This window comes from Populus euphratica, unplaced genomic scaffold, assembly GCF_000495115.2.
Source record: "Populus euphratica unplaced genomic scaffold, PopEup_1.0 scaffold165.1, whole genome shotgun sequence".
In the NCBI taxonomy this organism is placed as follows: Eukaryota; Viridiplantae; Streptophyta; class Magnoliopsida; order Malpighiales; family Salicaceae; genus Populus; species Populus euphratica.
This window is the reverse complement of record NW_011500050.1, coordinates 427,131-449,212: the sequence shown is the minus strand read 5'-3', so window position 1 is coordinate 449,212 and position 22,082 is coordinate 427,131. Positions and strand designations below refer to the sequence as shown.

The window sequence follows — 22,082 nt, the reverse complement described above, 5'->3', positions numbered from 1 at the left end:
TGCCGAACCACGTTAAATATTGTGTCAGTGTGCTTGGCCTCCTATGAGCAAATATCAGTACATCATTGGTCGGAATTCCCAACAGTTGGACAGATATCTTCAAGTGATGTTTGAGAGTCTGCAACACTGGAGAAAAATGGTGTTATTTGGTTGCAAAGTTGGATGAGTTGCGGAAAGTTAAAATGAACTGGTAAGCGCAAGAGTTGTTTTTATTTTATCACAAACGTGCCTGTTGAACACATTGATAAACTATACTTGTATCATCTACCTAGTAGAGACTGGATCAAGTGTTTCAGTCTGGAAGCTCAGCTTTATTTTTGGATTAAAACACTGAGCTGTCGACGGGATGTTCTGTGCCAAGACAATTGTGAAATCTTCGTTTGTCTCAGAACTTATCTGACTTGCACTCCAAAAGTTTGGCTGCCTGAATCCTGATTATTATCAGTGAGTGGGAAGGAGTTCTCAGGTGTGTGTTGTTGAATCAGACATGGGTTATTAGCTGCCATGTCATCATTAAAGACATTGGTCACCACAACATCGCAGCGGTTGGTTGATGATCAACTCCCAAAGCGGAGCTGAAAAATCCGACAATAGTTGAGTTTTTCAAGCAGGGGTGGGGGAGGCTTCGAATGGTCATTAAATTATTTTTTCTTGTCGCAATCAGGTTGTGGGCAGAGTAGCCGAAGAAGGTTTCTATAGTTCGTCCCATTAGAAGAAAAGAGGCGGCATCATTTTCATTTTTTAACCAAGCATTCGACTTTGAACCAAAGAAAATAATAATCTGCTTGAAAATTGCGATGGTAGATGAAAGCATTTCTGATTAGAATTAAGTAAAGCACTAATGTGCACAGATGGTAGACTGAAAATAGAATGGAGCTTCTTCTTTTTTTTTAAACCATGGGATAGGTGTTGCATCAACATATTCATGGTTTGGGCACTTTGATTGTTTCCCTTCCTTTTCAACCTTCCTGTCGCAGTTCGGGAGAGGGAAGCTATTATAACACCACCCCTAGAGTAGATCGTAGTCTGTGATGGTCACGCGGCAGGTAAACCTGTCGTTCTAAGGGGGGAAAGGTTTCTGTAAGTGATGCTGGATTGGTTTTGAAGCACAGGATAGATGTTGGTGCTGGGGTTATTGATGCTGACTATAGAGAACCTGTTAGGTTGGCGCTGTTTAATCATTCCGATGCTGCTGATATTCAAGGGGATAGAATTGCTCAGATGATCATTCAACAGATTTTGACACCCGATGTTTTGGAAGTCGAGAATTTAGATTCCACTGTGAGAGGAGCCGGTGGGTTTGGGTCTCTACTGGTGTTTGATTTTCTTTTTGTGAAAGAGGTTGAGGGTACTGCCTTTTGTTTTAGGAGAAATGGAGAAGATGTCAGCCTGCAGATTGCAATTATGAAATGAAATGAAATCTAAAAAATGTTTGACCAAACCAATTAATAATTATCATCCGTTCCGTGCACTGTTTGTCCAAATGTTCATTTGTTTTTTTGGTTAACATGAGAAAGCTCGACTGAAGAACAAGGTGCAGCACAGGCTTATCCTCACGGAAGCTCATCTGCTGGTGTTTTTTTTTCCTTCTATTTGGTTAGAAAGGGTAAACCTCGAGCTTCTAGTCCGAATCCCATGTTCTTGCTTTGCCTAGGAGAGAGCTATGGGACTAAACGCATGACTATTTCTAGCGACCTGAGAAGGCATGTTTGGTCGCTATTCATCTCAGGCTGATGTGCTGTCCTCCTAGACAGGAGGCAATCTCATTTTGCTGAGCATTCATCACCTGACTGCTAAGCTCGTGTAAACTAAAAGCAACGAGGGAGAAGTCCCTTTTTTGGCTTCAAATCCAACTAATTTGCTCGTTACTGTCACAACCTAAAAGAGGGTGAACTACAGACCGTTAATGCATCGAAGAAAATGCATCTAGCACGCCGTCTATATTGCTTCTTCTTGAGACTCGCAATACGAAATGTTATCATAACTGGATCTGACGCCAACTTGCAAGTTAAAAACACATTGAAGAGTCGCTCCTACTGATATTCAAAGATGAAATTTATCCAGAAATCTGGCACTTCGAATTATTTTCACACCTTAAATTTTAGAACTTCAAAAGGCCACCCTGAAGATGATTAAGAGATGAAGCACGCTCGGCTAAAGAAGAGGATGAAATACAGTGGAGAAGATTGAAGATTGATGTTGTGACCAATATGCATATTTGAAACACATTCAAAAAAATAAAATGGAAAAAACCAGCAGTATTCTTGATTCGTTTCAGATATAGGCACAAAACTACACAAACAAAAAAGTTAATTCTGTCCTGAAACTAGCACATAAAAATTATAATCCATCAGTGATACTATGAAGCAGAGGCTAGAAACTATTCAGAACTTTTGAACAAGCACATTCATACAACTTAAACCAAATAACGGAGCGAACAAGCTGCTTCAGTGTGTGAAAGATGTGAAGGTTTCTAGAGACCTCGATGGCACCTCCCCAGTAATGCACAACAGACCTTGAGCAAGACCACATTCTCAGCTGTCCCTAATCCTGGGAAGGTGACCTCTCTAACCTTCGATTTTCACGTGACTCAGATGTTCCATGATCATAGTGGTAATCATCCTCCTCCATATGATCACCATCACGATTCGTGCCATGATATAGATCACTGTGGCCATGATCACCTTGAACATCCATGTGATCATACCGTCCCCTGCTTCTGCGATGCTCGTAGTGATCATAAGGCTGGTCATCTTCTACATCTGGTAGCTTTTGACCCTGCTCAGGTTGTTCATACCAGCCCATATCATCCTCTGTCTCAGCATGATCATTGTCCCTTTCACCATGTCGATCCCTCTCATGTTTCAATTCATCCTGATCATGAGAACGCCCGCGGTAATGGTCACCAACTTCATAGTCCCTCTCCCTGTCCCGAGCACGATCACAACCATGGTCTCTCTCTCGATCACGCTCATAGTCACGACCCCGGTCCCGACCTCGATCACGTGTTCTATCACGGTCACGGCCTCGGTCTCTCTCTCTTTCACGATCTCTGTTATGCCTACCTTCTCTGTGGTCACGATCCCTTGGCCTGTCATGGGAGCGCTCATGTGACTTCTCCCTTTCTCTTTCTTTGTCCCTGTCCCTTCCCCTGTCACGGGACACCTCCCTCTCCCTGAGATGCACCATGCAATTAAATCAAACATATAACTTGCAAAAAGAAAACATACCCACAAGGCCCTTGTGTTGGTCCACATGTCCTTCCATATACTGTCATTGTGATTTTCAGGTAAAAACACAGTATGTGAGCTTCCTCATCCAACCATCACAAGAACATGTTATACCAAACCAAGAGTTGTACTATTTTGCAAATCCGCTTTCATAAAACATTATGTGATAACTAAATTAGAAGGTAAGAAAAAATTAAGGGTAATCATACCGTTCAGTGTGCCGATCTTCTCGTGTCCTTGGCTCCTCAGACCAAGACAATCCTCCTGATTGCTGAACCTCTCTGAGAAAGGAAAGCAAAGCATGTTAGATTGTCCGTGTTAACAATCAACTCCAAGATGACTAGAAGCATTCAGATTTTGAAGCTTAACATTATTTGAAATAATATAAAAATCCACATGGTGAACAGTACAAGCTAAAAAACAGTCATATTAAACCAAATAAGCAAAGCATGTAAAAGGTGCATCACCCCAAAGAACATGATAAACAAATATAACTATATAGCCCTAGTTCAAATGGAACTTGAGTAATTCCTTGCTTTGAAATTCCTATTGTAAACAATTGCCACCATTAGTCATGTAAGTACAAACAGGAAAGACATTTAATTTCAATATTTGGTGATAGATGTATAAACATATGAAGCCAAGATGTCTGTGGGACAAGCTGAAATCAGGGAAATTACCTCCCAGGATGCCTCTGATTAACTTCTTCACCCCCAACTCTGGTAGTTCCAAGTCCACCACCTAGTCTGCGAGGTCGCCAATTTGGTACAGTCCTACCCCGTTCAACATCCACTAGTACCCTTCTGCCATCAAGCTTCCGCCCATCAGCTTGCTTATATGCAGCTGTTGGACAAGAAGCAGTTAGAAACACAGCATGGAATGTATATTCAATAAAAGGTGCGAAACAACAAACCAAACCTTTCATGTCTCGTGTATGCATGTATTCAATGAAAGCATAGCCCCTAGGTTTATTTGACACTTTATCAGCTACCATGCAAATCTGCAAATCTCAAAGAAGAAGAATAAATAAAATGCAGCAACATAGTCAGATCTTCAAACAACTTAAACAATATTTTACCATTTGTTCTCAATAACTTAGTGATAGCTCTACAGAAAGTTAAAAGTAGTAAATCCTAAATGGCACGGCAGGCAGGTGTTATGCCTCATTAGCCGTGCTCACCTTTACTCACAGGGCTTCGAATCGCGAGATGCATCACCACCAGTGCTAGAATTGCAGAAAAACTGATAAATCAAGGCAATTTTACCAATTCTTGAACAAACTAACATCCCCTTACCAGGGAATAAATTGTTTAAATAAAAAATAGTAATGGATAAAATATGAAATATCAGGACATCTTCTCAACTCCTGATATGTTTTGATAGCCTCTAAAGCCAAAAAAATTATAAAACAAAAATTAAAAAAATTAGCAGCAATGAAATGCGTTACGACAGATTCAAATAGAAAGAAAGAGATGCTAATACTCCCAACATGCTTTACCCAGTGCAGGAAAAAGAACAGATGCAGTCTCCTTTTGTTGCTTGAAAATAAAGGCCAGAAGGCACAGTGCATCACTGCTCTGCTCAACTTAAATCCAGATTTGCTGGCAGAAAGAAGCTAGATCTTTGGACTTGGACACTAAAAAATAGGGAGTGAAAATTTTCCATTTGTGGGGTGATGTCAAAAGCTCCCTTACCAGGGATCTCCTCATATGAAGAACTTTAATACTAAAATAATGCCTAGAAACTGGAACAATCTTACCAGAGCTCTCTTAGATGAAAAACTTTGATACTAAACAATACCTAAAACATGGAATAATAAGGGTTACCATGATGATTTCTAAACCGAACTACATTGAAAGTACAGTAGTCTAGGAATCAGCAGAACAAATCCATGTCATTAGTTGCAAATAGACAGTGATAACTGTGCTATTATTTCCAATTTGTACACTCCACGAATTGGATGGTATTCTAGCTTTCTTTATTATAATACATGTGGAACAACAGAAGTGCCATATCCTAGTTGCAGTTACCAAACAAATGAAACTATGATCTATCACTATGTTGAAGCTAGGTTGAAAATGGTTTCAAAAAATAATTTACCAAGTAACAAACAAGTTAACACTGATTTATAGTTCAACAAACAAATCAGGTACAGAAAGGTGCACATGGGACAATTTTTATTCCCAACCATTTTTTTGTTCATTTGAAAAAACTGAAATAAATAAAAACACAGTTCATAAACTTTTAAAAGGGATATTTTGAAAAGAATAAATAGATTTTTTGCATGACATGTTAAGGAGAAAGTTGCTGCATAACCTCTTACCAAACCCTCATGGGTATGCTCAAAAAAACCCACCTGTTTTATTGGTCCATAAGACTCAAGCTCCCTTTTAATTTTACTCTCGGTGGTCTCATAATTCTGCAACAAAAAAAGAAGACACCAGAACAAAGAGTAAATCATAAACAATAAAATTTACAAAGAATGAGTAAAACACTTACAAGCCTAGCAACGAATAGTGTCTTGTAGGGATCTCCTGGTACTTTTGGATCATTATTAGGATCATCTGCATAGACAACAAAGATCAAGAATATGTTAAAACCTGCATTGTTCAAGTCCATATATCAAGTAATTACTACTAGAAAGGAAGTTAAACTAACATTTTTGGAGCTCCTCTGCAGCTTTCTCTGCACCCTTCTCTAGTCGTGCCATGTGAATTCTAGCCTTTCTTTGTGACTGGAGCCCATGAAAATGCACCCTCAAAGTTATAAAATATAAAACAAAACTGCTTAGAGAGAGGAAAGATACAAGACAGAGGACATGAGAAACAATGATGGACCTTGCATAAACCATAAATAAATGAACATGGTAAGAATATCAGAAACTAGAGGATCGAAATTAAAAACCACAAAAAAATAATAGAAAAAATGTAGTAAGTAGAAAACTCTACACGAGTTTCAGCCTCTTTGATAGGCGGAGCATACTCCAGATCACCAGGCTCTGCAAAGTTACTCACAAACTGAGCCATACCTGGAAAAAAAAACAAACAGAGATCCGAAACAAGACTCCAAATGCCAATAAATAAGCATCCAACAAGAGAAATCACTCTCAATAATAATATACAATAAATTAGATACCTGAATAAGGAGGGCATTTTCTCTTCTCCAGCGGGGGTTTAAACTCCAGAGGAAGTCGAGGCTCAAAAAGCTTCAAGAGATTTGTTGTTAATCCCGTCGGATGACTTTGGCCAATCTGCAAAAGTCAAAACATTCAGTACACTCCCACTAATAACAAAAATCTCAAACCTCAATTGCTTCCGACACTCTTTGGCAAAATTCCATCACAAATCCAAAAACCTATCCTTCTCAAATAAGAGAAAACAAGTTTCTATTTTCTTCCTCTCTTCGGCAATCAAAATTACACCAACTTAAACTCCTCGAATAAATATTTAAAAAATGCCACAAAATAATCAATCCTTATTGTTTATAAGAGCTTAATCAATAACGAAAACTGACACATTAACGATTCTAAAACCCTAAAAAGCATGAAGCTAGAAATATGGACAAATCCACAGAAATATTGCACAAATGCCAAAACTAGTAATCGTTTTCGATTAATTAAAAAAACAAAACCTAAAATCTCACATTAGAATCGATTTTTTTCTTAAAAACAAAGCAATAGCTTGTATGGAATCGAACCAGTTTGAGCTGGAGAACGTTGGCGCGGTTCTGTCCTTTCGTGGTGCCGCGTACAGCGGCGTTTTGGTTGCGCATGAAGGCATCGTTGTTGTCTCCCATGGTGGAGGGATCGAAGCTGTACTAGCTAGCTTGGGTTTTTGTGATTTTATAGAGAAATCGAGATTTTAACAAGATAGTGAAAATAAATTAATAATAACGTACATCGATAGGGATTTCTTATTTTTTGGATCGGCTTTTTTAGGTCCGATTAGAAGTTCTCGGAAGGAAGCGCCAGTGAGAAGGAAAGGAAAGGCGTGCGGTACTTCGTAAATAGAGCGAAACTAGATTGCTGGCGCGAATCATATATATATATATATATAAATTGATTAATATTGGTTAATATTTTTTTTAAATGAACAATATTTTTATTTAAACATTACAAATATAATATACTAGATAGATATATACTAATCTTGGTTAAACTATAAAATTTAAAATTTTAATTATAAAATTATCAAAACTTTTTATAAAATAAAATAAAAAAACACTTAATTTTCAAGCAATTATTCTTAGAGAATAAGATTGGAAAAATATCAATTTAAAATTTTTTTTGAAAATAAAGCTAAATTCAACTTAGAAAAATTGTCTAAATCTATGTCACAAGTAATGAAAATGAGATAACCTCGTAGAAATTTTTTTATAAAAATTAATTTTTAACTAACTCAATATTAAAAAATAAAAATAAAAACATTCAATTGAAAAACAAAATCTGAGTCAATCAAAACTATTTCTTCAAACCTGCAAAACATGTTATGAGAATGAGCCAACTCCAAAGAAACAAAACTATAAAAAAATTATGAAGTTAAATTTCTAACAAATTTATTATTAAAGGATGGAACTGTAAAAAAATCTATTTTAAAAAATAAAAAAATACTTGATATAATTCAAGCTAATCTATTAAAGGCAAGCACAAAAATCAAAGCAATAAAAAAGAAAAGAAAAAGAAAAAGAAAGTAAAGTAGAATGGTTCTTCGAAGCCCAATCAAAGCTCCTCAACCCATAAATATTGCATGTGGCTATAGACTGTGATAACATATTACAAAACATACCAAGAAAGAGTGGAATTAGTCATTGTAAGTCTCTATACGTAAAGGTGAGCATTTCCGGTTTGGTTTAATGTTGGGCCAAAATAATTAATCAAACTGAAATATTTTTCAAGTTTTTGAACCAAACCAAAAACTAGTTCGAATCGATCATATTCGATTCGGTTTAGTTTGGTTTTTTCTCTTCCAAACCAATTTAAATCAAAATTATTTCAATTGAGTCTTAATTATGAGTTTTTTCATTAATCATATTTTTTCAGGAATTCTACATTCGTCTTGTTTTTAATTTCACAAATCTATACTTATTTTCTAAAAAATCTTAGCTTTTTCAACATGGTTTTTTCTTAAAATGGTTAGGCATGCATGACAAAATAAAATAAAAGAACAGAGGTTGTCATTTGACTAGAAAAACAAAAGACGAAGGAAAGATCAAAAGATAGTTTACATAGATTCTTTTCTGCTTATCATCCATCGAGTGCCAAACTTAATTTTGAATTGTTGTTCTCATAATAACAACATCAAAAAGAGTACAGAAAAGCCTTTTACTATTCAAATAATAATCTTATTTCGGTATATATGCATGAAAAATTATACAATAATTATATGATTATGTGAGAAATAGAAAAAAAGGATAAAAAATTAAAAGAAAAAATAAAAAGGTGTATGTCTTTTACATAAGGAATAATAAAATTACAAAAGTGAAAAGAGTGGCGTGCCTTTGATAGAAGAAGCATGGAGCAAAGTTTAACAAATAGCAAGAGTGTGAAGAAAAATAAAAAAATAAAGATGCAAGGAGCAAAGTGAGAGGAGAGATGCACATAGCAATGGAGGGAGGTGGCTAGTTTTGTTTTCAGAGGAAAGCTAATTTTGATTTAGGGTTAGGAAAACATTCTAATTATACCAAAAAAATTTTAAGTGTTGACTTGGTTAAACCAATTTGGTTTGGTTTGGTTTAATCAGTTTTAGAAAATTACAAAAGTGAAAAGAGTGGCGTGCCTTTGATAGAAGAAGCATGGAGCAAAGTTTAACAAATAGCAAGAGTGTGAAGAAAAATAAAAAAGTAAAGATGCAAGGAGCAAAGTGAGAGGAGAGATGCACATAGCAATGGAGGGAGGTGGCTAGTTTTGTTTTCAGAGGAAAGCTAATTTTGATTTAGGGTTAAGAAAACATTCTAATTATACCAAATTTTTTTTAAGTGCTGACTTGGTTAAACCAATTTGATTTGGTTTGGTTTAATCAGTTTTAAACTTTAAAAACCGAAACTAAACCGAACCAAAATTGTTTTGTGATTTTTTAGTTGGTTAATTCAGTTTTTTTATGTGATTTTTTTGGTTGTTTTGTTTTGTTTTCTCAATTTAATTATTGTTCAGTTTTTTTGCTCACCCCTAACTACTTGCATCATCAAAGTTTAGTGGCCTTTCCCATGTACAATAAATTTTCTTTTTTGTTTTTTTTTCATTAAAATTGGTCCCTAAATTGGAAAGATTCAATTTCATCCCTAAAACTTTAATTATTTTAAATTAATTAAATAGAATTTGTTATTTCTAAACCAAGGAGAACCCAAGTGCCTGACTTTTTTCCTAAAAAGTTATGAGATTCCCATGTAAAACCAGCTAAAACGAACCATGATGTCTCGTGAAGAACCAAATAAATATAAAAAAAAATGAAATTTAAAATAAATAAATAAATAATCAGTATTGTAATTCACGGTGTTATTCTAGTTACTTTTTGTTTGCTTGTAACAATTATTTTTTATTTTGTTTTTTGTATTAGAGGGAAATTTCATGCTTTCAAAGTTGTTTTATTTTACACACTTAAAGTGGTTCATTTTGTTTTTTGTTTTTTGTATTTTTTAAAGGTTGGGATATTCTTAAGTTTTATATATATATATATATGGTAGTTTGATAAATAAAATAAAAATAAAAGTTCATGACACATGTATTGCACGCATCAACTATTCCATTAACTTTGAGTAATATGTGTAACTGACTTTAACAGTGGTTCATTTTGTTTTTTGTTTTTTGTATTTTTTAAAGGTTGGGATATTCTTAAGTTTTATATATATATATATGGTAGTTCGATAAATAAAATAAAAATAAAAGTTCATGTTTCGCATCAACTACTCCATTAACTTTGAGTAATATATGTAACTGACTTTAACGGTTAAAGACTATCTCCACCATGTCATTGGATTCCTCACGATATCCCCTTCCTTATAAGATGACTCATATGTTTTGTTGTTTGACAAGTTATTATTGACAATGTTTTTTCTTTTTTTTTCTCTCTCCTTTCATGAAATTCACCCTAGCCATTTAAAATTTTAGAGTAATCCTTTTAGTTGCACATATTTGAATGTTAGTCCTTATTCTTTTAATTTGTGATTTTTGTCCTTGGTCCTTTTGTAGATTTTTTATTTTTTATCAATTTAATTTTTTTAATCTAGATTTATTATTATTATTTAATTTTGGTCCAATTTTTTTTATTTCTTAATCCTTTTCTTGCCCTTTTTGTGAGCGTTGAATTGTTTTTAATTTCAACATTTAATTAAAAAAAGGAGATTAATTTGTTATTTTTTTAATTTAACCCTCATTGTTTTTGTTATTTTTTCTTGTAATTATTTTGTTAATTTAATTTTTCTTTTTAATTTAACCCATCATTCCAAAATTATCCATTCTCTCATTTGTTTTTTTTTTTATGATAATCATTCTTTTAATTGCTATTTTTTATTATTTTATATATATTTTTTTTTTAATTTCATCATTTGACATTGGATTTATTAAAAATTAAGCTTCATGGTTTTTCAAAGTTTAGTGATTCTGATTAAATGGTCTGAGTCATGAGTTTTATAAGCAATAACAAGAGTGGACATTGTTTTTTTTTTGTTTACTTATTACTCGGCATTGAGTATTTTTTACAAAATAAGCTTTTATGGTTTTCTTTGTTTTATTTTATATAAGGTTATCTCAATCTCATGACTTAACTTATGAGTTTTGCGGGTTAACTTGTGTGAGCTCACTTGTTTTTTTTTCTTTTAATTACTCTTTTTTCTCTTAAATCATTTTGTGTGAATAATTTTTATTTATTTTTTAAAATTTAATACTTTAATATTTGATTTGTTGAGAGTTAGGTTTCATGGTTTTTTTATAATTGATGCTTCCAGTCAAATAGCTTGTGTCATAAGTTTTGTAAGCCAACAATATTTTTTTAAATGATTTTTGTGATTTTTTTTATTTTTCTTTCTATCTAATTATCCAATCTCATAACATAATTAGTGGGTTTGGTGTGTTGAACCGAGTAAGTTTCAGTTTTTTTTTGGCTTATAATTGCTTAAAAAAATTATTTTTTTATATGATTGATTTTTTTTTCTCAATTTTATTATTCAATATTTGATTAGTTGAAAATTAAGTTTCAAGGATTTCCAAATTTGATGCTTTTGATCAAATGATGTGAGTCAGGAACTTAATAAATTAACACGAGCTGACATCATTTGTTTTTGGGTTTAACTTTTTGAGTTAGTAATTTGGTTTCTTAATTGAGTTCAGGTCTGAGATTTAATAGGGTTACAATTTTAGAAAACTAAATTGGGGTTGCATTTTTTATGTTATTAATTAACCGAAGCTATTAAACCTAGTTAACTAAATTTCTTTTACTTCTTTATAAATTTTAGTATCGCCTTAACTTTGTTTTTTTTATATTCAAAACAATTTAGACCGGCTCATGACATTATGCTAGTCATCAATTTAACTTCACTTGGATCACTTTTTTAACTATGATCTGTTTTTTATTCTCATGATATTATGCTAATTATCAATTTAACTTTATTTGGGTCACTTTTTTAATTATGGTTTGTTTTTTTATTTTATTTTTTATTTTGACATTTAATATTTTATTTATTATAATTAAGCTTTTTAATTTGTTTTAATGTGGGTTTCTTGATTTTATTATGATATCAAGTCCTAAATCTTGAGTTTGATAAGTTAATCATTATTGTTTAGAATCGATCCAATATATTATCGTTTTAATATTTTTTTAAAAAAAATTTATATCATTTAATATATTATCATTTAAGTATTTTAAAAATATTTTGGCAATTAACACTCATTTTTTTACTTTCTAATGTCTTAATTTTTTTTTTGCTGAAAAAAAAAACCCGGCGAGCCCATGGTAAAAATCCTATGCTTTGGCATGGTGAATATTCGTTTTTATTTTGTTTTTGCATGCTTAAAAAATAAAAACACCAGGTTCTTTGTAGGCCATTCAATTTGGGAGATTCATGTCAGAAACCTGGAGCTGCTAGAACTTATTATTCTGTTTTAACACCTTGATTTGTGAAACCCTAACTTTCTTCTGCATCATCCAATTTTAACCTCAAAATTATAAAACATTTAATAAAGCTTTTCACAAAAGAAAAGGCAAAGAAGTTCCCAACTCAATCTTACAACTTTCTGAAAGAATTCATGTTCGTTATAGAAGTTGCTTGAATCAAATTGTGACATAGGTCTGATCTTCAATCCCACGAACAGTTTTTTTTTTTTTTGAAACGCCAATCTCACTAACAGATTGGGAAGATGATATTTGGACAACATATAAAGTGAAAACAGAAGATACAAACGAAGGTCCACTGCGTAACATTTTAAGAACTGTACAAACCAGGAAGAGGTGAAGCAGAAGAAAGAATTTAACAACATAGTAGTTTTTATAGTAGAACAAGATACACGTCATAACAGAGAAAACTCACACATACTATAGAAGCTAGTGTCTGCTCAGTATATGAAATCCCAGGTATATTCACACTTGCAATCCCACATATGATGAGAGAAACAAATTCAATTAGACCAAGATTTAGGGTATCTTGGTGACTGCCATCTATGTTTTTTCACAAACATGGCAAAAAATCATTAGGACCCCTTAAATATTTCGTCTCTCCTCTCTGAAGTTTATCCTTCAAACAAACACAAAGAAACAAGTTCCAAATCAACAGAATCACTTGAAAGAAAAACAATGACCATGTATATTAGTATGTCTGCGGTCGTTGTTTGTTCTTGACCACCAAACTGGCTCATAATTTGGCATTTAGGCATTCAAACCTTGTCCATTTTTATGGTCAGTAATTAGACTCGCTATTTCTGTGGATCCCTGAAGGGCCTGTTACTGGGGATTCGTTGCTTGATGTTCCAAGCTCATTGCTTCCAAACTCTTGACTATTTAGTGCCACCTGCCTGAACCTTTTCATATCTGCATTATATGAACTTGTATCATAGTCTGAGCTTCCGTTCGACCCGGAGAAGATTGAGCTCTGGCCAGGCTTTGTACCCTCATTTAAGTCATCCAGTAACACATCTCCTTCTAATGCACGTGCTACCTATTTTGCAGAACAATCACTATAAGTCTAGTAGTGTACTCGTAATAATTACTAAGAAATTACCAAGTGGCAATGAAGTTATTTGATGATACCTGACTCATTTTTGGGCGCTTTCTTGCAGAATGACGAATGCTGGCTGCAGCACAAGCTATCATTCTTTGCATCTCTTGATGATTGTAGTGATTCTCCAACATTGGATCGACCAACTCGTTGTAATTGCCTGTGTCCAATGAAGTAATCATAAGTGGTCGAGCCTGTCCATCACACAAACACAAATATTATATCTATTGACACATAACACAAGATGGCAGGTATTTCAAAAACTTTATTGAAACTCGAAAGGTTTATTCTGAAGAGCATTTTAGTCAAACTTAGATAGCAATAGAGAGAGCACAAACCCAGTCCACCAAGCTATCTTCCATTGCACTTGAAGGATCAACAGGTTTCTTCCCTGTTATGAGTTCCAAGAGCATGACTCCGTATGAGAAAACATCAGATTTATCAGTCAGCTTGCCGCTTGAGGCATACTCAGGAGCCAAATACCTGCATTCGTATTGGAGAAGTTATTAGGGGGGTGAATTCATTTTAAATATTTCTTCTCTTTGACAGATAAGAATGTTTCGAAAACTAGTTTAATAGTCCACGGGAAGTTTATTTGCCGAAACTTTCTCTCATATCATCATATTAACAGTAACAGCTTTATCATTTCCCAAAAGGAAAATAAATGCTTAAGACTTTGCCAAATAGCTTCGAAAATGAGTCTAGTCCACCCTCAACTCACAAAAGAATGCCTTATCATAGCTTACCCGAAAGTACCCATGACACGGGTAGATACATGAGTATAATTGTCAGAAGACAGCTTAGCCAGTCCGAAATCAGCAACCTGAATAAGCAAAACAGCATGATCAACTAGTTTAGTCAACAACAGCATTGTTTTGATGGAGCTACTGCTATAGGGCTATCGTATATGTGTGTACATGTAGAATAAAGAATAAATCTAGTTCTATCAGGAGAATGTACCATGGCTTCAAAGTTGTTGTCAATGAGGATGTTAGCCGCTTTAATATCACGGTGGATAATCCGAGGATGGCCTGCACATATTTTTCAACTAAGTAACAGAAAAATGTGTGGGCGCCTATATATGTGCATGGGAGAGAAAGGGAGTGTAGAATTTCTTACAGTCTTCATGAAGGTAAGCAAGACCTTTGGCAGAGCCTAATGCAATACGGAGCCTAGTTGGCCAATCCATGACTGGAAGACCCTTTCCTGCAAAACGAAAGTTTGACATTATCTTGTTAATTCATTTTTATTTTTTTTTGCAAAATTTCGTTGTGTGAGGTTGTGCTGATGCAATCAGGATGCCTTGAAGCTTGAAGGCTTGACGTATCGTCCAACATATATAGCCTATGCATTCTTTTGTCAAATCTAGATCTATTGATGCCTTGAGATTGGACAAGCTTATCTTTAATCTTAGAAAGGCTACAGTTAAGGCACCATCAATTTCTTTCATCATTCAACAAGAAACTTAACAATTGAGAGGTACCATAAAAGCAGAAGCGGAACCAGAAACTTACCATGAAGGTGATGTTCCAAGGTCTTGTTGGGAACAAACTCATAGACCAACATTCTTTGCCCTCCAGCAATACAATAACCAACAAGTGACACAAGATGTCGATGATGGACACGACTAATGATCTCAACTTCAGCCTGGAATTCTCGCTCTCCCTGTCCACTACCTAACTTTAAGCTCTTTACTGCAATATCCTTTCCATTAGGCAACACACCTTTGTGCACATAACCGAACCCTCCTTGACCCAATAGATTAGCTTGATCAAACCCGTTTGTAGCTGCTGCTAACTCATCATATGTGAAGGTACTTTTGTTGAACCCAAGAGCAATATTTGGTGATGGAGGCGGCAAGGGGGGGCGGTAAGGACCAGAGTAATTGGAGCTCATATCACTACTATTCATCATCGGTGGAGGTGGAGGTGGTGCGGACCAGCCAGACCCCAATGGACCTGGTGATTGGGATAGCTTCATACCATGTTCTGTTGGGAGACCATTGTGCCAGTTTGATTGCTGTGGGCTGTTATACGAAAATTGTTCACTTCCTGTGCATGAACATAGTATATGATCAACGAACGATCGGATTGATTTCTAATTGGAGCAAAAATACAGAAACAAGATTCAGGAATAATCTCTTTAGGTATTCAACAAGATTTTTACTCGGCGGCTCTTCAAAACTGTTCCACGTATATATAAAGGAGTCTTTGGCCTCATTTTTATCGTTAGATTGGAACGGTGATACATGATCCATAGCAGGTTCAAAATGAATTGAAGCAACAAACTAAGAAGCTTCTTATGCGTAACCAGTTTCTGAATCTTAAATTAGACTCTCCAAGTTAAAATACGAACCCCTTCTCCCATAACAGTTAGTAAAAGGAAACAAATAGCTCGAACCTTTCTGAAATCGGATGAACCATTTTAAATCTTCTTTCCAAGATACAACAGGGAAGTCAGGTCTTGGAACTTTTTCTATTTGAAAATTAAGAAAGTACGTAAAGCATACTATCTGCAGAAAACATGGTTTTTCGTCCATTTGCAGTTGAGACTATGCAATCCAACCATGATGGTTGGTAGTGTTATAATGCAATCAATCGTGATAGAAATGATTTACTAAGAGACATGAGGTTTAATGATTTAGCATCTGTACCTCCTTGAGGATTTTCTCCATAATAATGCATATTTTTTCTCTTCTTCCTGCGCGAACAATATGCACATATGAAGATCATGGCAATAAGGAATATCCCAGCACCAACCGCCACCCCAACAACAATTTTCATCTGATCCGAAGAACCTCCACTATTTGATGAATTCGGAGGAGGAGGAGGAGGTGGTGGTGGTGGTGGTGGTGGTGACAATGATCTAGAATTGGGTGGAGGAGGTGGCGCATTGCTGTGTTTGGGAGGGGGTGGAGGAGGAGAATCACTAGTAGGTGGTGGAGGTGGTGGAGGAGATGATGCATCTGGTGGTGGAGAATCCGACTGAGGTGGGGGTGGGGGTGGGGGTGGTGAATTCTTAGGTGGGGGTGATGAAGCTGGTGGAGGAGGAGGGGAGCCAGAACCTGGTGAGGGAGCATCAGGGGTTGAAGACATGTCTCTTTTTTATCTCATGAATAAGATCTTCCGGCCAAAAGGATATCTGGTGCCGAAACACTCTTTAAAAAACACGCCGGAAACTCTACGTATCCCCTAAGTGCTCTTCTCAAGATTTTTTACGATCCCTGAAAATATTAATGACAGAATCAGGAGAAATCAAGTGAATCACAACACATATTCTAACATGCATACAAGAAATATAACAAAACAATAGTAGTAATGTTTAGTATAAGGCTGCCCTAACAAAGCATGATCATGGTTATTCTCCTTCAACCACCTTCATGTCTTCACTAGCTCTCCTTTCCTACGAGATCTTATGGAGATATCACATGTAATTTCTTACATTTCTCTTCTGTTGATCCCCCTGGAATATCATCTTACGTTTTTTTTTTTATTATTATTATAAATCAAGTACTGGACGGAGAATAAAATTATAAACGGAGAAAAATACCTGATTGAAGAAGATAGGTAGGATCTCAAAGGTAAGAGAAGAAAAGGGGTTGCTTGGTAGAATTCCAATTCTAGAAAGAGATACCTGTAACCTCCTACAAAGGAGGACCTCTCTCTCTCTCCCCCCCTTCTTGTGTCTCCAACCCTAGAAGCTGGTTACTTTTTTAACCATTTCTTTGCTGTATTCCTGCTTTCCCCTCGTTGAACCAATAACTTTCCTAGGACATAATAGCAAATATTAAGGTTCAAATATAAAGCTGTCCACCATTGATGGTTTTGTTCACACTTGTAAGAAGCACAGCCTCAGAGACAAAACATTTTAGTACAGCTTTCGGTTGATCCACAAGAGGCATGGTTAATTATAAAAATGAAGTCCAAGAATAACGAGGCATGCATATGGTAAAAACTCAATCTGGCAAAATCAAGCAGAACATTATTTCCTCTAGCCAGCTGCAGCTACTTTTCAGGGTAGCCCTTGGAAATCGTAATTATGACTAATGAGATCATTCCAGCTATGATTTTCCCCTAATATAGCATTTGCTCCATGCCTTGTCATCCTTAATTTGATCTATATATAGAAAGTTAAGCATTGAAATAATTACAATTGATGCCAGATACAGTATACCTCGTCCATTGCGATGCAAACTATATCAAACGTTTTGTAATTACAAAATGCTATAAATGCAATAAATTATTATAAAAGATAAATGTAAAGACAGCCACCACCAATCTTTTAAGCTGGCAAGGACTTCAGAATAATTGCAAACCCTTCGTCAGGAAAATTTCTTTCTTTACCTTCAACCAAATATATATAGATGGCGGCGTTCTTCTTCAGCTTTGTTCATCAAATAAAGAACAAAAGAATATTTTCTACAAGTGCATCATCCAATATCTTCGAAAAAACCATCGGTAACAGCGGAACATGGATTGCAAATGGAAGATGGTGGCGTTTATGAACCTCTATCATAGCTAGTTTATTAGCCCGTCACAACAGTGATAGAACATCAGAGAAACGAAAATTTACATCATTCAATCATAATGCTTTAAAAGCACCAGCGTCGAGTCAAAGTACCCTATGAAGAACTGGAATTCAAACTTCAAAAGGAAATTCAATGTTTAACTTCCACCAAATTCTGAATTTGAGCAGAAGTCATGTCTGATGCTTCACAAGAACAAAATATATATATATATATATATATATATATAGTCAATAATCCTGAGACATCCATCCTTGAATCAATAAATTCAGGTTGAGAGAGACTTTGTGGATTAACTGTGGATCAAATCTCACGGATACTATGCTGCGTCATGCATGAAATGGCCCACAGGTGCAAAGCTGTTCACGTACGGAATATACTTCACAAAACCATCAGTCCTGGCATCACTTAACCGTTCCATCCTATGTGCTCTTACATGATAAGCAATCACTTTCTTCCCAAGAGTAATGATCAGTGTGTCATCATTCACAAATGCCAAAGCCCGGCATTCTCCATCTACAAGGTGTCCCAAAAACTCAGAGTGAAGAGGAATTATACACCGCAGGCTCATGTCCATATTCCCGTAGACCTCAATTGACCATGCATCATCTTCTTTGTGAGGCAAGAGGTAGCATAACTCCCCCCGCATATCTGTCAAAGCACCAGTTGGTTTTCTACTTGGTGGGAGACTGACAATCCCATACACTTCTTCCTTTAAATCGAAAACCAGAACTGTACCTGATTCGGTTTCCCAATAGACAAATCCTCTGGTGTAGAAACCATCACCATTTAGAGGCAGAGCATCCAGCTCCAAGCATACATCATTGGAGACTCTCCAAGAGTTTGTCCTTGAAGAGTATATTTCAAACTGAAGAGCTGCCTGGTCAGGTAAAGTGACCGCACAAATAAGCTCGTATTGCGCTTCAAAGTTGAGTATATCAGGTTCAAAGGCAAGTGCTATGGCTGTTTCAGGTCCATGATATAAAATTGGCTTTGGAACCATCCTCCATCCCTCAGTCACAGGGTTGCAGATGTAGTAGGCATTGTCTCCGAGGCGGCTTTGGCAGCCAAGTAAACCATTGCAAGAGGTTCTTACGTCAACAGGTTCAGGCAAGAAACAGAGAGTGGGGTTAGGAACGCCATAAGCAACTGGATTGAGTGATATGAAGGAGGGACTCTCGCCAGGAAACTGACAGAAAAGACCAGAAATATGCCTGAAGCGGTTTGTCTGCGTGTGGACAAAAAAGGGACAGTTTATCCAACTAAGCCACTCTTTAGAAACAGTCTTGAACCTGCTCAAGGACTTGGCTGGAAGGAAACAGAGAGCATACTGCCTAACAACATCTTGAATTTCCATGTCCTCCTTCTGCTTTATGTGGTCAGGAAATTTAACACAGTTTTCCAAACTCCTGTAAGAACTGGACTTGTATGAACAACTTGGATTCTGTAAACGAAGAAAAGAGCGGCTATTAAAGAATTTGCAAACGAAGGAAAAGATAATTAAGAGTCTCCATAAAACCATCACAACGACAAACAATACACAAAAGAAAGTCTTTTCATAACAATTAAACATAAATGAAGGGACACATGACAGGACCAGGAGGGACTACAAGGCTTTTATAAATTAGTTACTGAAACTGGAGCAAGGTCTCAGATCACATGAAAGATTGCTCCTTTTCTCCACTACATCGTCTCTCATTTCGGAGATTTATTGAAAAAATAGATAAACAGATCACGTATCCAATTACTGCTGACAGAAAACAAAAGAATAACACCACCATCCTCCAAATCGAGGGTCAAGGCAAGGACAATGCACTAATTTCAAATAGATACTGAACCAGCATACTGGGAGTTACACTGTTTCCAACTATTTCTCAAAACTAATTTAAAGGCCTCATTGTTAACTTCCTAAAGAAAACAGAAGCCAAAAAAAAAAAACACAAAATCACATTATTGTCATTAAGACACTGACATCATATCTGATAATAAGCTCAATGGAGCATACCATTTCATGTGAACCCCCATCCATTAACATGAGAGATGAGATGCTGATGTTCTGTTGGAAGCTTCCCTCAGATGAATCCACTTCATCTGGCATGATGGGGTCATCTTCTGTTTCTTCCATTTGCTTGTCCACCAACTCAGCCATGTATCTTCGATCAAATGAAGCAAATAATCAATTCGAGTGGAACAAAATAACACATACATTCATAAATATAAATGATACTAAAAATAGAAGAGCTGTTCATTCTTCAATCCCAAGAGTGTCTGAGGGCAGCTGTTGTGTTTTCATGTTTTTTTTCTCAGGACAGCCAGACTTTGAGTAGAGCATTATCAATAACTTGCGTGGGTATCCCAAAAGTTGCCTAAATATTCCCAAACTTCTCTCTCATTATAACAGTATCAAAAGACATAACAACATATGACAAATATAATAATAAAAAACCATCAAAATGTTTGTATAATAACTGAAAGAAGAATGATATTGTCCATCAATAACACAACACAACAGATCTAATCCAATATTCTTTTCTGTTACCATCATATGCTAATTTCCGCACGTGACCCATTAAAAATGAAAAATAATTAAAAGAGAATAAGAGCATTGCAGTTTAGGCCTTAGGGATTATTTTTTCTTAATATAGATTGGAAAGGTAACAGATAGGCAACCGACATAACTCCAATTAATTACCTTCAATCCCGAATACTTGACGTACGAAAATAAGTCAAAAAAGTGGAAAGCAACTTTACATGAATGAAAACCTAGCACATCTATGCTTTGCTTTCTTGATCATCGAGACATTATTAAACGTTTCAGATTCACACCATGAAAACCCACACGAATTTCAGTATGACAATTGCTTTCTTGAGTCGCAAGATTCTTTTAACTGTTCACTTATAGCGTAACCGAATCAGACGTATTTCTATTTTTATGATTTCTTTCCCATTCATCTGCTTTTCATGCATTTCCCTGAATCCAAACAGATAATAACGTATAAAAAGAAAAAAAAAACAAGAAACAAAACCCACCAACAAATCCTTAAAACTGTAAAAGAAACCCAAACTAAAAATTGTAAAAAGGAAAGAAACAGAGCAAGTAAAGCGCTAAAGAACAGAACTTAGAAAGCATTTGAAGCGCACACGAACGGTATCGACTTCGTCCAAAACATAAAAATTTATACATATCACACTTTCACATAAAACAACACAACACAAACAAGAAGAAGAAGAAGAAGAAGAAGAAGAAAACTTGACATTGTAAGAAAAAAGATTGAAGAAAAAGAGTCTTTAAAGCGTAATTGAAAATGAAAGAAAGAGAAACAGAGCATCGAAAACAAAGAAAGAAACAGAGAGAACCCATGCACAGACGGAATCTCATAAAATAAAACAAAAATTGATTTTTTTTCAAAACCCAAACACACACGTAAGAAAAATGAAAACCAAGATCGTATTTTCAAGTTAAACACCAATAAAGAGCACAGTCAGTGGAGAGAATGAAAAACAGAGGATATTAAACTTAATAAAAATCGATATTTAGTGTAAAACAGTGCATAAATTAAAATAAAACAACACGATTGCCTTAAGAACCCTACGAAAACCACGCAAAAAGGCGAGAACAATTTCAGCAAAAATCATTAAAAGAGATGTAATCACCAAACCAGAAAACAGTTAACCTTGGAAGAAAAAAACGAATCACGTTAAAGTGATTGTACAAAAACAAGAGAGGGAGAGGGAGATTTTACCTTTCGAAACCTTAAAAATTGCGAATTTGATTACTGGACTGATTTTTATTTGAGAGGGAGGGTGGGAAGAGAGAGTTTGTCAAAAGTAAAACTGGGAGTTGCAAAGAATGTGAAGAGAACAAAGGTGGTGCGGTGTTGTCTGCTGGTATTGTACGTGAGGAACAAAGGTGGTGCGGTGTGGTCTGCTGGTATTGTACGTGAGGAAATGAGAAATCAAATGATACAAATACTCGTATCACATGCATATCAATTATCAAAGTAATTGAGAAAATGAATGAATATATTATAAATGGTCTCTCTCTCTCTAAATTTGAGAGTCTCCTCCTTGGTTTCTTTATCTGAAACTTGGCTACGAAGTTGTTACTTACTTTATTTTAAACTTAC

General features: G+C 35.4%; 3 protein-coding genes across 3 annotated transcripts; all 3 read right to left on the bottom strand.

The window, feature by feature from the left end:
* Positions 1 to 2,233: 2,233 nt before the first annotated feature.
* Positions 2,234 to 7,246, bottom strand: LOC105107665 (U1 small nuclear ribonucleoprotein 70 kDa-like). Its single transcript, XM_011001676.1, has 10 exons — positions 6,927 to 7,246; positions 6,366 to 6,480; positions 6,179 to 6,258; positions 5,889 to 5,964; positions 5,730 to 5,794; positions 5,587 to 5,649; positions 4,149 to 4,230; positions 3,911 to 4,073; positions 3,440 to 3,511; positions 2,234 to 3,175 (listed from the first exon to the last, which is right to left on the bottom strand). The coding sequence occupies exons 1-10, from the start codon at positions 7,023 to 7,025 to the stop codon at positions 2,545 to 2,547; spliced, it is 1,446 nt and encodes a 481-aa protein (XP_010999978.1). The 5' UTR covers positions 7,026 to 7,246; the 3' UTR covers positions 2,234 to 2,544.
* Positions 7,247 to 12,593: 5,347 nt separating this feature from the next.
* On the bottom strand, positions 12,594 to 17,335 carry LOC105107664 (proline-rich receptor-like protein kinase PERK4). The gene is made up of 9 exons (XM_011001675.1): positions 16,980 to 17,335; positions 16,084 to 16,653; positions 14,945 to 15,481; positions 14,550 to 14,636; positions 14,391 to 14,461; positions 14,177 to 14,253; positions 13,769 to 13,913; positions 13,463 to 13,624; positions 12,594 to 13,370 (listed from the first exon to the last, which is right to left on the bottom strand). The coding sequence occupies exons 2-9, from the start codon at positions 16,523 to 16,525 to the stop codon at positions 13,113 to 13,115; spliced, it is 1,779 nt and encodes a 592-aa protein (XP_010999977.1). The 5' UTR covers positions 16,526 to 16,653; positions 16,980 to 17,335; the 3' UTR covers positions 12,594 to 13,112.
* Positions 17,336 to 17,904: 569 nt separating this feature from the next.
* On the bottom strand, positions 17,905 to 21,819 carry LOC105107663 (F-box protein At5g49610-like). The gene is made up of 3 exons (XM_011001674.1): positions 21,699 to 21,819; positions 19,961 to 20,108; positions 17,905 to 19,399 (listed from the first exon to the last, which is right to left on the bottom strand). The coding sequence occupies exons 2-3, from the start codon at positions 20,102 to 20,104 to the stop codon at positions 18,275 to 18,277; spliced, it is 1,269 nt and encodes a 422-aa protein (XP_010999976.1). The 5' UTR covers positions 20,105 to 20,108; positions 21,699 to 21,819; the 3' UTR covers positions 17,905 to 18,274.
* Positions 21,820 to 22,082: the final 263 nt, after the last annotated feature.